The sequence below is a fragment of the Balaenoptera physalus genome (genome assembly GCF_965194825.1).
Source record: "Balaenoptera physalus genome assembly, chromosome: 20".
Lineage (NCBI taxonomy): Eukaryota > Metazoa > Chordata > Mammalia > Artiodactyla > Balaenopteridae > Balaenoptera > Balaenoptera physalus.
The window spans coordinates 63,013,386-63,030,187 of record NC_138901.1 but is presented as its reverse complement, the minus strand read 5'-3'; the positions used below and the strand labels follow the sequence as shown (position 1 = coordinate 63,030,187).

At 45.5% G+C, this 16,802-nt stretch overlaps 1 protein-coding gene across 8 annotated transcripts in view; it reads left to right on the top strand.

Annotated features, from left to right (window-relative positions):
• Positions 1–7: 7 nt before the first annotated feature.
• TTC19 (tetratricopeptide repeat domain 19) overlaps positions 8–16,802 on the top strand; it is a 33,684-nt gene continuing 16,889 nt past the window's right edge. For 4 of the 8 annotated variants that reach the window (XR_014257424.1, XR_014257425.1, XR_014257426.1 and 1 more), the window contains exons 1-7: positions 30–316; positions 396–514; positions 2,314–2,424; positions 2,882–2,920; positions 3,696–3,752; positions 4,066–4,127; positions 6,294–6,388. Coding sequence is in view for 5 of the 8 variants with exons in the window: in XM_082441081.1 (XP_082297207.1) it covers positions 133–316; positions 396–514; positions 2,314–2,424; positions 2,882–2,920; positions 3,696–3,752; positions 4,066–4,127; positions 6,294–6,388 (667 nt within the window). In the remaining 3 variants the exon portion in view is untranslated. Of the gene's footprint in view, positions 317–395; positions 616–2,313; positions 2,425–2,881; positions 2,921–3,695; positions 3,753–4,065; positions 4,128–6,293; positions 6,389–16,802 lie in introns of those variants that run through there. The other 4 variants (XM_082441084.1, XM_082441083.1, XM_082441082.1 and 1 more) reach the window with 4 other exon arrangements.

Genomic DNA, 16,802 nt, shown 5'->3' with positions numbered 1-16,802 from the left:
CGTGGCGGACGCGGTGACGTTGCGTGCGTCCCGGCCAATCGGAGGGCGCTCGACGCCGGGGGCGGGACTTCCGGGGGCGGGACTTCCGCGGCCCGGGCCGCAGTCCGCAGTCCGCAGAGGACTCGGGCGATCATGTACCGGCGCTTGGGTGCGGGCCTGGCCCTAGACCTCCTGCGGGTGGCGGGGCGGCGGGGTCGGAGCCGCTCGGCGCGCCTGCTGCCGGGTCCGGCGGGAGGCCGAGCGCCCGTGGCGGTCGTGCCGCCGTGCCGAGAGGCGCCGCGCGGCCTGGGCCCGGGCCTGCTGCCGCTGCTGGCAGGTGAGGGGCGCGGGCCCGCGGGCTGGGCGGGCCGGGCTGGCCGGGCCGGGCGCGGTGACTTCAGCGCCCCTTCCCGCAGCGCTCGCCTGGTCCTCGAGGCCCGCCCCGGCGGAGCAGGAGCGGGAGCGGCAGGGCGCGGGCGGGGCCGCGGCCGGGGACGCCGAGGCCGAGATCATCCAGCTGCTGAAGCGAGCCAAGGTGAGGGCCTGCAGTGACGGTGACACCGGTGGACGGAGGCCCGGAGTCTCCAGTGCAGGTGGAGGAGGCGCCGGGGGCAGCGGAGTTAGCCAGCGTTGGGGGTGAGAGCGCTGGTCGGGAGAACTGTGTACACGTGTGGCGTCCTGATGTTGCAGTTTAATGCGGGCCGTGCGCGGTTTGGTCCTCTCTCTCCCCCTCCTCGGGTTATCGCGTCTCTTCCATTGGGCTGACTGCCGCCACCTGGCCAACAACGTCCACACTGATGCCCGCAGACTGCGGGGTGTGCCGACGTGCCAGCTCCTCTTTGGGGCTTTACCTGCCCCAGACTAACCCCTGATCTTAAGTGCCCCCCCCGCCGACACCTCCCTTCACCATCTCCTCTTTACTGCCACCTACCTAGTTTTCCAGCCTGGACGCTTCATAGTCATTCTTAAAACTTGTGGTCCCTAACTACCACCTCCTGATATACTTAGAGTCCAGCAACAGATCCTTTTTGGATTTTGCCACCAAGTCCAAAATATTTCTCAGATCTGCCCCCTTTTCTCTGTCTCTCCTGCTGTCACCTTGGCCACGCTGCTGCAGCTTCCTAACTCCGCGTCTCGTCTGCCCTATTGGCCCCCTGCCACCCAGTCTTCATGCAGCAGCCGGAGTGATTTTTTAAATGTAAATCGGATCGTATCACTTCCTTGCCCATAAACTTTGAATGACTTCCCACAGCGTTTGTGATAGAACCCAGACTCCCTGCCGTGGCCTGTGAGGCCCTACAGGATCCACCCTGCGTTGCGTACCTATTTGGAAATCATCGTCAGGCTCGCCATCCTCCCTTCACATCTGTTTCCTTTCATTTTTGAGTTTTGTTTTTTTTAGAACGAGTTAATTAGTTCTTTTTATTTTTATTTTATTTATTTATTTTTGGCTGCGTTGGGTCTTCGTTGCTGCACATGGGCTTTCTCTAGTAGCGGCGAGCAGGGGCTACTCTTTGTTGCGGTGCGTGGGCTTCTCATTGCGGTGGCTTCTCTTGTTGCAGAGCACGGGCTCTAGGCGTGCGGGCTTCAGTAGTTGTGGCTCGTGGGCTCTAGAGCACAGGCTCAGTAGTTGTGGCGCACGGGCTTAGTTGCTCCGCGGCACGTGGGATCTTCCCGGACCAGGGCTCGAACCCGTGTCCCCTGCATTGGCAGGCGGATTCTTAACCACTGCGCCACCAGGGAAGCCCTTGACTGGTTTTTGAAGAACCATTTTCTTCAGCCTGTAGGGCCTTTGCTCGTCCCCTACTCTCTGTTTGGGTCATTTTCCTCACAATTCCTTGTTTGGTTGACTCTCTTCCTTCTTAGCTCAGTTTAACTGTCACTTCCTTGGAAGGCTTCTCTGACTCCCATTCAGGGGGACCCCTTATTGTTCCTTGCTGTTGCTTTTCTTCCTAGCTTTTATCATTAGTTGTCATTAAGCTTACTTGTCCTCCAGGGTCACTTCCAGCCTGCAGGAAGAGAGAAAGAGGATGTAGGGCCAGCAGCTTCCTTATAAGATTTGATAAAAAGTGCTTACATTCCTGCTGCCTGCATTTGTTGGCCAGAGTTTTGTCATGTGGCCAAACAGAGCTGCAGGGGAGGCTGAACTCCCTGTCACCATTGTAGACATAATGCCTGGTGCATAGTAGGAATTCAGTCAGTATGTGACGAATGAATGAATAACTTCCTTCTGTGTGTTGCGATATGTAGCTGTACCCACCTCCGTGTGGTAGCACAGGCATCTGCTTTCTTTATGTTTCATTTTCTGTTATTTTCTTTGTTTTCTCTTTTCAGTTGTGCATCATGAAAGATGAGCCAGCAGAGGCAGAGCTAATTCTGCATGATGCTCTTCGTCTTGCCTATAAGAGTGATAACAAGAAGGCCATCACTTACACTTACGATTTGGTAACTCCGCTCACCAGTCTGAGCCGTTGATGATGAAGGGTGGATGCAGGAGAAGGGTGTTAGGCTCCTGACTCATGTTCCTGACCTGCAGCAGGCCCTGAAGCTCTTTGGTTTTTGTTTTTACTAAGTTTTCTTTTGGTTTCAATTTTTATTACTCTTGGGGTGTCACTTACAAGACGCCTCAATGCCAGACAAAAAAGAAATGAATATCACTAATATTTGTTTCTTCAGTGAAGAGTGGGTCTAGATTTGGTTTGTCATCATCAAAGTCTGTGCACGTATTTGTTCTCACACCATTGCTGTACTTTGCTACTGGCAGATCAGTGACATACTTTTCTCTCTGGACTATTTTTTTAGCTAGAGGGTGAAAGCAAAGGGGAGTCTTCAGCTTAAAGGTTTTGAAGTAAGTAGGAATACAATGCTCTAAACTGAAAAACAACTTGTAATTAATTTTCAGATGGCCAACTTAGCATTTATACGGGGTCAGCTTGAAAATGTAAGTAAATCACTTTGTAATGTCATGAATTTGTGAAGGGGTAGCCTGAAGGAACCTCTGTTAGTAAGGGTACAGGCTAAGCTGCTGTAACAAAGAGACCCCAAAATAGAGTGACTCAAATAAGAAGGAAGCATACTTCCCTTTAATGCATTAGTCCAGAGGTAGCTAAACCCTGAAGATGGGCAGGTACCTCTGCTCCATGAAGTGGCCCAGAAGCCCAGGTCCCTTCTGAGATATGTCCTCATCTGCGTAAGAGAGCTGGCTCACCTCCAGCCTGCAGGAGGGAAGGAGGGGATGGAGGGCAAGCAGCTTCCTTATAGAATACGATTTAGAGATTGTTCACATTCGTTCTGCGTGCATCTCTCGGCCACAGCTTCATCATATGACCACACCTAACTGCAAAGGAGGCTTGGCCTGGTAGAAATTGAGGAGAGTCTAACTAAAAAGACGGAGAGGAGGGTGAATACTAGGGGATAGTTTCCAGTCTCTGCCACAGTGGGTTTGGAAGGGAAGTTAATTTCTGAAGTTGGTTTCTACTCATCACAGAATAGTTTTCAAGGTGCCCAGAGGATGTGCAGTCCTGGTATTTTAGTCTGTTTTCCCACCACAAGGTTACCTTTCTCTTTGTATGTGTGAGTGTTAGTGTGTGTGTGTGTGTGTGTGTGTGTGTGTGTTGTGTTTTTCAAGGAATGGTACATCAGACTAGTACTTAGAATCCAGGGTCATCTGGATAGGGGACCCAAATAAAACAAAAATCTTTTCCTTATGCTTTTAGGCGGAAAAACTTTTTAAAGCAACAATGAGTCACCTGCTTGGAGGGGGCATGCAACAGGTAAGGGCGTGATGTAGGATTGCTCCCTAGCCGAAGCAGTTTTCAAAAGTCTTACTTCCTATAAACTCCACCCAGCCCCCACGTGTGCTTTGGCCAAAGAGTTGGAATTCTTTTTCCCTAAGACTGGTATAAAAATTGCCAGTCTTTCATTCATGCAAAAGCATGGTACCTGAGGAATTCACAGTTGCCTGATTGCTCCAGAAGTCTAAAGACTATGGCTTTCAGGTCAAAGTCAGTCTAGAAGTTGATCTGAAATATTCCATGAGCAAATTTTACTTGTTATGAATTTCCTTCATTTTCCTTTTCCCAACAGGAAGACAATGCGATAATAGAAATCTCTCTAAAGCTGGCCACTATTTATGCTGCTCAGAATAGGTAAGTATAGTCAGAATCTAGGCGTGGAAGCAGCCAAGGAGTAGGGCTGTGGGCAGAACTTTGACCCTGGGATGTTGCATACTTTTCATTTACCTGCTAATCACCTGGGTCTCCAAAACTTAGGTGTCGCACTCATAGCGCTCCGTCCCTCATCTTTGAAATCTTGAGTCTTTTCTGGGTTTGCCCCTGCTGTTTCCATTAGCCTGCTGAGCGGGACATGCAGCCCTCATACCTTTGGCTGCACCGTGACAAATCTAGTCAAGTTTTCTGTTCCTACTTGAACTGGGAAGGGAAGTTGTACTTAGAACCTTAGTTTAGCTTTTCCTAGGAGAGGAGGGAGCACTGTAGAGGCTGCTGGGGATAATGTATTTTGCTGGTTTAAGGATCAGCAAACCAGGAAGTTAGGTATAAAATTAAATGATGAGAGAGTTGCTGTGGGAGTGTCTTAGTGGCTAGCTCAGCAGGCAGCTTTTAAAGCCCATAGAGATTATCTGGTAGCTAGGTTTTAGGAAACAATACCTAGGAGTGGAGGAGAGACCTGCAGGTGGGACCAGAAAGCAGTGCTGAGTTAAAAGTGTTAGATGAGTCTAAGTTGTTACAAAGAAGGAAGAGTCTGCGGGTACACAGGAAAGGCTTTAGGGGACAATCCGGGTGTGTGCCGTGGATGAGAGAGGCCTGGTACCTTCCTTCTCTAGGTGGGGTTCAAAGAAGAAACCCGAGGATGTAAGCAGAGAGCTCCTCTAGAGAGTTATATTTTGGGGTAAATTTAAGGAAAGACCTAAGTAAGCCTGGCTTTTCCTTTGCTTTATCGTTGCTGCAGAAGGTGGGTACCAGAAGTTTGGAGTGATCTCAAGCCTGGTGCTGTAGGAAGAGTGCCCACTGAGGCCAGGGGCCCTGGCGCTGGTCCCTGCTGCTCTAGTCAGCAGCTCCTTCATTCTCAGCGGGACCCAGTCCGTCTCCGGGCATTTGGTTGGGCACTAGATGGGCCAGGGCCTCTGAGGGGCTCTGACTTGGAGTCCTTAGAGGAGCTTTGCGGTTGGTCCATGCAGGAGAGCGTTGCAGCCTGGTCAGTCTCCCTGGACGGGTGACCAACAGGACTAGCTACGGATGGGGTATGAACTCCCAGGGTAAGAAGCAGCCCAGAGGTAGTAACAGTGGAGGGTAAGACACATCCGTAGTCTCTGAAGAGGTGAACGCTGTGTAGTACCCACTAGTAGTTCGCCTGGAAGTTACTCAAAAGTGTTTTTTCATTTTGATTTATTGAGAAACGCATGAGACCAGGAAATGTGTGGCCGGGTCCTGAGGCTGAGGAAGGCTGATGCGAGTTGGGAGGGGTCGTTGGTAGACATTTTGCTGTGACTCAGGATGCCTTGTGGGCAGCGCCCCCCGTTCCGTGCCCTGATCCAATAGGGTCCCTCCTGCCAAGGTTTGGTTCTTCTGAGAACAGTAGAACAGCGGGGTCATCTGGCAAAGCACGAGAGGAGAAGAGGTGAGCTTGGTAGTGCCACCTGTGGTGAGAAGCTAAGAGCCAAAATGGAAGAGCAGAAACCAGGGCTGAGCTTGTGGATGGAGTCAGAGTTTATGTCGTGTTTCTGTGCGTCTCTGTAGAAACCAGCAGATGACCCTTGTTCTGTCCAGAGTCAGTCTCCCTGCTGCCTGGGTGCCCTCTCCAGTTGACTGAGGTCCTGAGAGTGGGGCTAAATGCCTTCTCGTGCCCTAGCTAGGAGTTCCATTTCTGTAAAGAAAACTTGCATCAGAGACCTGCAGCTTGGGAGGAGTGTAGAGCTAACAGACCTCCAGAAACTGAGTGAGGTCAGCAGTTAGAACCCTTCCTGCAGGGGCCCTCGCCTCCGTTGGTAGCGCATCACTTTGAGCAGGCGTGAGGCTCTCGCGTGGAGGAGCTGACCCCTCTGAACCGTGTTAGTGGGAGGTGAGGGGACGGCTGCTCATGTCGGTTATTGAAACTCTGTCTTAAGTTAACGTTAATTAGGTGACCAAAAAAAGCCCAAACTCTTGAGAAAGGGCAGATTGACACCTCTTAGAGACTTTAAACAAAATTCCCTCTTCCCGTCTTACACTTGATAATGTAAACCTGAGCTGGAAAAACGAGGACAGAAGAGCGCTTTGTGAAAGGTGTACAGCTGATTGATGCTCTTTGCTTTACAGGCAGGAATTGGCTCTTGCTGGTTATGAATTCTGCATTTCAACTCTAGAGGAAAAAATTGAAAGAGAAAAGGAATTATCAGAAGACACTTTGTCAGGTAGGGAAACCTGACTATTTTTTGGACAGTTGCCTTTTTTGCCACAAAGGGCTTCACTCTTAGGCTGCCGTAAAGGAAACAGAAAGGTATCTGAATTGGGGGAGGGAAAGTTACTCATTTTGGAAGTTGTGGCTGTTTCTAAGGTCTCAGAGGGTTTGGAATTAGATACTTTCTTTAAATGACTTGACCACTGGTGGTGGTTGTTTTTTTTAACCCCGTGGTGACGTCTTCATAATATATCTGTTGATTTTTATTATATATCATCTCTGGAAAATTGGGGAGCAGAAAGGGAAGTTTTTTCTCTTGTCTCTTGGTTCAGCTACCAGTCACAACGCTAATTAAGTACCGTTGGTCCCCAGTGTCCACCAGATATGAGAGAGGAAGCGAAGCTCATGTTTTGCCTGTTTGTCCTCATTGCAGAGGGAAGAGCATGAAGAATCGTGCTGGGAACAGAATGGGGTGGGCGGGGCGCTCTCTGGCTCTCAGCCATTTGGGTTCCTCCCTCCCTCCCTCCCTTCCTTCCTTTGTATCGTTGATTTACAATGTTGTGTTAATTTCTGCTATACAGCAAAGTGACTCAGTTGTACACATATGTACATTCTTTTTTAATATTCCTTTCCATTACGGTTTATCCCAGGAGATTGGGTATAGTTTGCTGTGCTCTACAGTAGGACCTTGTTGTTTATCCATCCAAATGTAATAGTTGGCATCTACCAACCCCAAATTCCCAGTCCGTCCCTCTCCCCAGCCCCCTCTCCTTGGCAACCACGGGTCTGTTTCTATTTCACAGGTAAGTTCGTTTGTGTCAGATTTTAGATCCCACATATAAGTGATATCATATGGTATTTGTCTTTCTCTTTCTGACTGACTTCACTCAGTATGATAATCTCTAGGTCCATGCATGTTGTCGCAGATGGCATTATTTCATTCTTTTTTATGGCTGAGTAGTATTCCATTGTATATATGTACCACATCTCCTTTATCCATTCATCTGTCAATGGACATTTGGGTTGTTTCCATGTCTTGGCTATTGTGAATAGTGCTATGAACAGAGGGGTGCATGTGTCTTTTCGAATTATAGTTTTGTCTGCATATATGCCCAGGAGTGGGATTGCTGGATCATATGGTAGCTCTATTTTTAGTTTTCTGAGGAACCTCCATACTGTTCTCCACAGTGGCTGCACCAACTTACATTCCCGCCAACAGTGTAGGAGGGTTCCCTTTTCCCACACCCTCTCCAGCATTTATTTGTAGACTTTTTAGTGATGGCCATTCTGACTGGTGTGAGGTGGTAGGTACCTCACTGTAGTTTTGATGTGCATTTCTCTAATGATGTTGAGCATCTTTTCATATGCATTCGGGTTTCTTAATGTGGGTTGACGTATTGGGAGTTTTCAGATCTGACATTCATTCAGTAGCTCTGATTTCACACTTCCTCTTTGCCTAGAGCTAGCGTGATGCTAGAGTTACAGCAGCCAACTCTATTGTCCCTAAAGCAGTACATATGGCCTCAGAGAGTTTTCTGTACGCACAGGTCTTCCAGCTCTCGCTTGCACATAACTCAGTTTTCCTCCTTCATACTCCGCTGAAGCCCCCCTTATTAAGGTCACCAGTTCTCAGTCCTTATCTTACCAGCTCTGCTTACTAGCAGCTCAACCTGGGTGATCACTGTCTCCTCCTGGAAACCCTTCATTCGCTTGGCTCTGGGACACCTCACTGGTCCCTTGCCCTCCCCGGGTCACCTGTAAAGGTAGCGGGCCTCAGGGCTGTCTTTGGCCCACTTCTGTTTTCTCTCTGCCCTCACACACTAGGAGACAGCAGTTAGTCCCATACCTTTAAATGTCAGTTTTACATCTTCAGCCCCCGCCCGTACGTGAGCTGCAGACTCGTGGGTCAGATTGTCTACCTGACATCCTGATCTGAATGCCTAATGGTCGTCTCACACTTAACATGTTCGAAATGGGTCTCTCTTTTTTTTTTCCTGCATTGATTTAACTTTTTTTTGTTGACGTATAGTTGATGTCTAATGTTATATGTTACAGGTGTACAGTATAGTGATTCACAGTTTTTAAAGGTTATACTCCGTTTGTAGTTGTTGTAAAATATTTGCTATATGTTCCCCATGTTGTACAGTTGTACAGTACATCCTTGTGGCTTATTTTGTAGCGAATAGTTTGTACCTCTTACCCCCTACCCCTATAAGTGCCCCTCCCCGCCGAAACGGGTCACTTGATTTCTGCCCCTCACAAACTGGTTTCTCACAAGGCAGCCCGTTTTCTAAATGGCACCACCATTCAGCTGGTGCTTTGGCCAAGAACCTAAGCATCATCTGTGATTTCTTCCTCATTCCCTACGTGTAATTCACCAGCAAGTTGCACTGAATCAGCCATCAAAAGGCATCCACGTCACCGCCGTCTCACCCTCTTGCCCTACCGCTCTGGTCCAGGCCGTCATTGCTTCTTGCCTGGGCTCCTGTAATCGTCTCCCCGCAGGTTTCCCTGCTTCCCTTCATTCCCTCAGAGGATTTACTGTCCGCCCCCACCTGCCTGTTTGACACCGTCCTTCCACCTTCACCACCCGGCTCTTCTCTCGCTGTTGTACGTTCCCAGCTCAGTGCCGCCGCAGGGCCTCGTACCTGCTCTTGTCTCCGTGGCCAGTGGTCTTCATCCAGGCCTCTGCTCAGGGGGCCAGCCTGCCGGCCGGTCTTCCCACCTGCGCGCCTTCTGAACCTCTCTCCTCCCCTGCTTCGTCACCCTGGGAAGCAGCTGTGTGTGTGTTGTGTGCTTGTATCGCTGCTAAAGTTCATTTTTGTTCAAGCGTTTTTAGTGTCTGTCTTCCCTATCAAAGAGGGAAAGAGCCTTCATCTGTTTTGTTCACTGCTAAATCCCTAGGACCTAGAGTAGTGCCTGCTACATAATTGAGGCTCAGTAATAATGGCTGAGTGAAAGGGCAAAAGGCCCAACAAACACTGACAAATGTCAGTGCAGTGGAAGTGCTTTGAAGAAATTCACAAAAGATGTAAAAACAGGTTCTAGCTGTCAAAGAAGTCATTTTTGAACTGTCCACACTCTTGCTATGTTTCATTTATACATTGACTGTAGACAGTTGCTTAAGAGTATAAAGCAGTCTTTTCTGACTCCAAAAGCAATACGAGGGTGTTGAAGAAAATTTCAGACAGCATTAAGAAGAAAATAAAGATCACTCATAATTGTATTAAGAACGCCTGTTTATTTTTTGGTGTATGTCTTTCTAGGCTTGTTTTCCTCTAGCTATTTACATTTTAATAAGCAAATGAGGAGTCACACTGTACATGACTTCTTTGTAACCTGATTCTGTTTTTTAAATTGGGTCTCTTTTTTTAAATAAATTTATTTTATTTATTTATTTTTGGCTGCATTGGGTCTTCGTTGCTGCACACGGGCTTTCTCCAGTTGCGGCGAGCAGGGGCTACTCTTTGTTGTGGTGCACAGGACTCTCATTGCGGTGGCTTCTCTTGTTGCAGAGCACGGGCTCTAGGCGTGCGGGCTCAGCAGTTGTGGCACGTAGGCTCAGTAGGTGTGGCTCGGGGGCTCTAGAGCGTAGGCTCAGTAGTTGTGGCGCATGGGCTTACTTGCTCTGCGGCATGTGGGATCTTCCTGCACCAGGGCTCGAACCCATGTCCCCTGCATTGGCAGGCAGATTCTTAACCACTGCGCCACCAGGGAATCCCTGTAACCTGATTTTTTAAAAATTTAGTAGCATATGGTGAAAGCACTTCCTTTTCCTAGGTGAAGGGAGTCTTGTCAGAGCAAACTAATTTCTATTATAAACATGATTTTTACCTTTTACTAGTTATACAGTAAAGAAAACATGTTACATTGTTTTGTTTTTTTTTTCCGGCCAGGCCACACAGCTTGTGGGATCTCAGTTCCCCCACCAGGGGATTGAACCCGGGCCATGGCAGTGAAAGGGCTGAGTCCTAACCACTGGACTGCCAGGGAATTCCCATGTGCTACATTGTTCTTAATTTAATTTTTTTTCTAAAGAAATATAGTCCCTCTCAGTTTTTAAAAAAATAAATTTATTTATTTATCTATTTATTTATTTACTTTTGGCTGTGTTGGTTCTTCATTGCTGTGCGCGGGCTTTCTCTAGTTGCGGTGAGTGGGGGCTACTCTTCGCTGCGGTGCATGGGCTCATTGCAGTGGCTTCTCTTGTTGCGGAGCACAGGCTCTAGGCACACGGGCTTCAGTAGTTGTGGCTCACGGGCTCTAGGCACACGGGCTTCAGTAGTTGTGGCTCACGGGCTCTAGAGCGCAGGCTTGGTAGTTGTGGCGCACAGGCTTAGTTGCTCCGCGGCATGTGGGATCTTCCTGGACCAGGCCTCGAACCCGTATCCCCTGCATTGGCAGGTGGGTTCTTAACCACTGCGGCACCGGGGAAGTCCCTGGTAACTGCTTTCTTAAAGATAGTAATCTATCATCATTATGTGCTTATAATATATTAATTAGTATATACTTGGGTTTCTTTTAAGGTTTTCCATTCTGATTTATTCATCTGATGACTCGTAACAGTATATGTTGTCTGAATTAGGTGATATCATTTGAGTTACATGGTGATACTGGTCTCACACATACTTCTTTTCGAAAATTTTTTCCCATTTGGTTTTCACTCAATTTCCACATGAATTTTAGGTATTTTTCATGTGAATTTTAGATCTTTTTGTTCACTCCCCAAAGTGCTTTGAGAATGAATTGTTAGATTTGTGTTGTTTATAAATTAGTTTGGGGAGGTTGCCATCTGAATTTAGTTAGCATTTGACTACAAATAGCAAAAAATTTCAACAAAATTAAGTTTAGCAGTGAGGACACTATTATGTCATGTGACTGGCAGTTCAGTGAAAGGGGGCAGTGCTTTATGGCTCCCTGAAGTCCTGAGGGGTATGGTCTCCCCATCCTCACTGACACTCTCAGTGTGCTGGCTTTCTCTTCACGCTTTCCTTGTGGTGACTGTCAGATCCCAGGAATCTCATCCAGAAATGACAGCGTCCACTTTGCATGTTTCTCTTAGAATCAAGGTAATTTTTCCTAGAAGCCCCCCCCTAGATTTATGCTTACTTCTTGCTGGCCAGATTGGGTTATACGGCATTTCTAACCCCGTCCTTGGCAAGAGAAGTGGCATTAGCATGATTGGCTAAAACTGATCAGGACCCATTCCTAACAGAGGTTCGGAACCCCGTCCACTTGAATCATGTGAGGAAGGTGGCTGAGACCGACGGCAGCTCTGCTCTCATCACGCCGTCTTCCCATTCGGGGGCGTGGTCTGCTTCTGCTTACAGATCTTTTCAGGTAGATCTGACAGCTGTTTTGTTACATTTGATTCTAAATGGACACCTTACTAAACTTATTTGCTTTTGAGTTGATATTCACACTATTTCCAGATATATGATTAAAGATTTGGGAGGTCATGATAATTGTCTTTTTTCAGATAGTTATACTTCTGTGTCCCTACTCCCTGCCCTTATTAAATTTAGTTCATTGGCCATAACCTCAGAACATTAAGTAACAGTGGTGCTGGACAACTTTGTCTTGTATCTGATTTGGTGCGAGACCGTGTGAGAAGATGTATTATAATGTGTGGAGCAAGTCAGGCTTGCCGGTAACTGGTTAATTGTTTGGTATGCTGCTGGGTAATAGTTAATGCTCATATTTTATTTAGACTTTCACATTTATTTTGTGAGATCCATAGTGTATTTCTTGAGCTTCTCATCACAGGATTGTATTAATGTGATAAAATGAATTGGCATGCTTTCTGTGTTTTCTGGAATAGGTGTGGGGTATTACATGGAGTGATCTAGTCCTTGGAAGCTGTAGGATCTATGAAAGCACATGGCTCAGATCTCCTTTAGAGTTGATTCGCTGGCAGCTTTTTTTCTTCTTTCTTCGGTTACTTATACATTTAAGTTTCTTCCATTTTCTTGAGTTGATTTCAGTACCTAGGACAGTGCCAAGAGCACAGCTTAAATAAATACCTGTTGAATAAGTGAATGCATGGGTGAAAGAATTTTGGAGACCTGTATTCTCCCGGAAGAAACTTAGGAATTACATTTGTGAAGCATAACTTAACAACATTCTGTTGTGTATTCAGGGTCATACTCCTTTCCCAGTTGTTAATTTTGCGGATTTATTTCCTTTTTTTAAGAGAGTTTTCCCACTGATTCCTTCCTCCTCTCCTTGAGATGAGAGTTTCATTCATTTTCATAGCTTCAGTAAAACACTTCTGGAGCGTTGAAGTATTTCTGGTGGCATATTTGGTTTCATGAGTGCCTGAAGTCTGGCGCCTGGTTGGAATTCCGGCTTTTCCACTTGGAAGGGCAGTGGGACTAGACAAGTTACTCATCCCTCCTCAGTCTCCTCATCCGTACAGTAAAGAAACAGCAGAACGTGCCACAGCGTTGTTATGGGGACTGCATGCTCTAGGACTGAGACCGGGGCTCACTGAGGACCCTGAAGGAGGCTGCTGGAATGTGGTGCATCTGCTAACCTGGTTTATCAAGTGGTTTGGCACCTCTGTGTTTACCGCTCTTAATTATGAAGGGCCTTCGTGACTCTTTTATTCATAGTTTCTCCTGGTTTTTGTCGATTTTGTTGACCTTGTCAGAGAGCCACCTTTTGGTTACATTTTCTCTAATTTTTTTGTTGTTTTCGACCTCCCTTATTTCCACTCTAATCTTTTATATCTCTCCTGCTTGCTGTGGGGTTTATTTTGCTCTTTTGCTAGTTTCTTAGGTAGAAGATTAGGTTGTTGATTTAAGATCTTTCCTAATGTAAGCATTTACAGCTATAAATTTCCCTCTACTGTGTTAGCTGCATCCCATAAATTTTGGTATGTTGTGTTTTTATTTTCATGTATCTCAAAATATTTTTAAATTTTTCTTTTGTGATTTCTTCTTTGATCTTTTGGACATTTTGGAGTGTGTTGATTAATTTCCATATATTTGTGAATTTCCAAAATTTCCTTCTGTTGTTGATTTTTAAGTTCATTCCATTATGGTCAAAGAGCATGCTTTGTATTATTTCAGTCCTTTTACATTTTACTGAGACTTGTTCCATGGCCTGGTACGTGGCTTATTCCGGGGACTGCTGCGTATGCGCTTGAGAAGAGTATGTCCCTTAGCCGCCAGGAGACGTGCTCTGGAGACATCTGTCAGGTCTGGTTGGGTTACAGTGCTGTTCAGCTCTTCTGATTCTGTCTAGTTCTAGACGGAACTTTCGTTTTTGTGAGTTCTTCCTTTATACATATTTCTATGCTGTATAGAGCCCCGGATATATATCTCTTCATTGTGAATTATCCTTTCATCAGAAAAGTGATTTTTTCCTACTTAAGGTATTTGTCACAAACTTTAGTTTTACATTGTTGACTGTATTTTACTCTTAAACTTTTTGAGTAATTTTGTTTTCAGTATGTGTTTTGTAGAGGGCTGTGTTTGGATTTTTTTAACCTAATCTGAGTATTGTCTTGTGGTAGAGAATCTTAAAACCTATTTAAAGTTAGAATTGAAAGTGATATTTGGTCTAACTTTTTACATTAAAAGCTTTCCATTTTTGTTATTTCTTATATTTTCAAGTCCCTCTTTTTTTTAAAATAAATTTATTTATTTATTTATTTTTGGCTGCGTTGGGTCTTCGTTGCTGCGCGCGGGCTTTCTCTAGTTGTGGGGAGTGGGGGCTACTCTTTGTGGCGGTGCGCAGGCTTCTCATTGCGGTGGCTTCTCTTGTTGCAGAGCTCGGGCTCTAGGCTCACAGGCTTCAGTAGTTGCAGCACACAGGCTCAGTAGTTGTGGCTCACGGGCTCTAGAGCGCAGGCTCAGTAGTTGTGGCGCACGGGCTTAGTTGCTCCGTGGCATGTGGGATCTTCCTGGACCAGGGCTCGAACCTGTGTCCCCTGCATTGGCAGGTGGATTCTTAACCACTGCACCACCAGGGAAGCCCTGCCTTCTTTTGTAGATAACCTGTTTTCTCCTGCCTGGTTACTTTGTAGGTGTCAGAAGCTTTTTAGCATAAGGTTAGGGGGTTGGTCTCTATGAATTTTGTCTGGTCTGTGGTGACCCTTCATTTTAAAATCCAGTTCTCTTGAGCTTTTGTAGTGCACCTTTGATTATTGCTACAGTTCTGCTTTGCTGTGGTTTTTTATTCAGGAGTGTCGTTTACCTGTATGTTGGACTCTTTCTTCTCTGTTCTGTAGTATAAATTTATTCTCTCCTCTCAGGTTCTTGTCTGTATTTTGGGAATTTTTCCAGTGTGTATTCCATATTATTGACTTATTCAGAAAAGTCAGTTCTGTCCTTTTCTTCTTCTGGTGCGTTTTTTTGTTTTGTTTTGTTTTGTTTTTTTAAGATTTCAAGCAAAAATAAAGAGTGGAGACTTTAACAAACACCTGTACACTTTCCCCGTAGCTTTGTCAAGTCTAAGTATTTTACCATATGTGCTTCAGGTGAAGATTGGGGCAGGGATGGGGGAGTTTAAGCCCGTGTACTCCTGCTTGATGTAACTAGCAGGTAAACCATCTATTTACTCGGTTTTGGTCTTTATCATTCTTATGCCTGTTTATTGTATACATCAATAAACAATATGTTTATGTTTTTAAACTTTTTATGGACTAATATGTTTTTAAACTTTTTATGAATGGCATCATACTGTACAATTGTTTCTGCAGTTTATTTTTTCACTTATCATATTGCAGAGATTTATCCTCATTGATACTTAAAGCATCAGGGTTTTTTTGGCATAAAGGCCCTGTTCGCTTGCCACGGTGTCTGTCTGTCCAGAGGGATGACTTTCTTTACTTAGTCCCTGGGGTGGGGGCGAGGGGTGAGGTTGTGCTTTTTTTCCATCCTGGAAAGGAGGGATACAGCTAGAGGTGGCCCTGACACCCTTGTGGGCATGTACTCACTCCTCCTGTTGATGGACATGTAGGTTCTACCTGTTTTGCTGTAGAAAATAATGCTTGGACCTGTGTCTCTGTGCACACATGCAGGATGTTCCCTAGGGGTATACCTAGGAGTGGACTTGCTGGGGTGCAAATACTAGACATTACCAAACCGCTGATCAGTGTGCTTTTACTGGTTTACATTTTCAGTGGCAATGTGTTAGCATTCTTGTTGCTCTATATCTTTATTATTGGACTCAAATTTTTGGATGATCTGGTGGATATGATGGAGTGTCATTGTGGCTTCAGTGTATGTTTCTCTGATTACTAGTGAGATATGGAACATCTTTTCATGTATTTATTGGCTATGCAGATTTCCTGTTCTGAAAACTGTCTCTTTATCCCCTTTGCTTATTTGTTTGAAGCGCTGTCTTCTTCTGAATGATTTGTAAGAGTTCTCAGCTTAATGTCTTTGAGCATCTTTTTTTGAGCATCTATTTTGTTGGTTACATTATCTCTTTGTGACCTTGTCTTTGCACTTTAGGGCATTTGACAGAGATTGAATGATTAATTCTATTGAATGTAATAGAATCTTTTGATATTTTCCTTTATAGTTTGTGTTTTCTGAGTCTTGTTTAATAAAATCCTTCACTCTTCTAAAGTCAGAAAGATAGTCTCTTCTAAATATTTGGCTTTTTTACATTTAGTCTTCAATTACATGGAATTTATTTGTAATATGGTGTGAGGTAATGATATGATTCTTTCCCTCCATCAAGCACGGATTTTAGCTCAGGACTGTTTTATTAGTGCATCCGTTTCTCACTGGTTTGTAATGACATCTCTGTACTGAGCTTTCATAGATATATGCCGTGTTGTGTTGTTACTTCTGTAATTAAAACTTTTAGTTTTATTGTATCTTCCATATTTAGTTCAGTACCTTCACGTTTCTAGTCATTTCTTTTTATATATGTTCGTTCATTCAACCAGTCAGTCAAGAAATAACTGATGGAATTGCCTGTGACATGCCAGGCGTATTACTAGGCACTGAGATACAGCTGTAAATAAAACCTGAAGGACGCCTCCTCAATTTCTAGTGGAGGAAGAACACACAATAAACACTATCCACTAACTTAATAACATATCCAAAGATGATGAAGGGCTACATAGATAACTTTATGAGGAAGTATGTATTTAGGGGAGAGGTGGGGCGGTACAGTATTTTATAGAGGGGTCAGGAAAGGCCCGACTGGTAAGAAACCTGGAGAATGGGAGGGAGTAAGCCAAGTGGTCATCGCTGAGGGAGGAGAGTTACAGGCAGAGGAGGGGCCGGTGCCAGGCTCTGAGGTGGAGCATACCTGGCGTCTGAGTCAGCATTTGGCCCTACTTAGCTTATAGTCTGGGATCGCTCAGTTATCTGGAGGGCAAGACCTCCTTTTTATTGTCTGCTGATTTCCATTTCTGATGCATCTTCAGGCTTACCTACTTGGGGTTATAAATTCATCTTCAG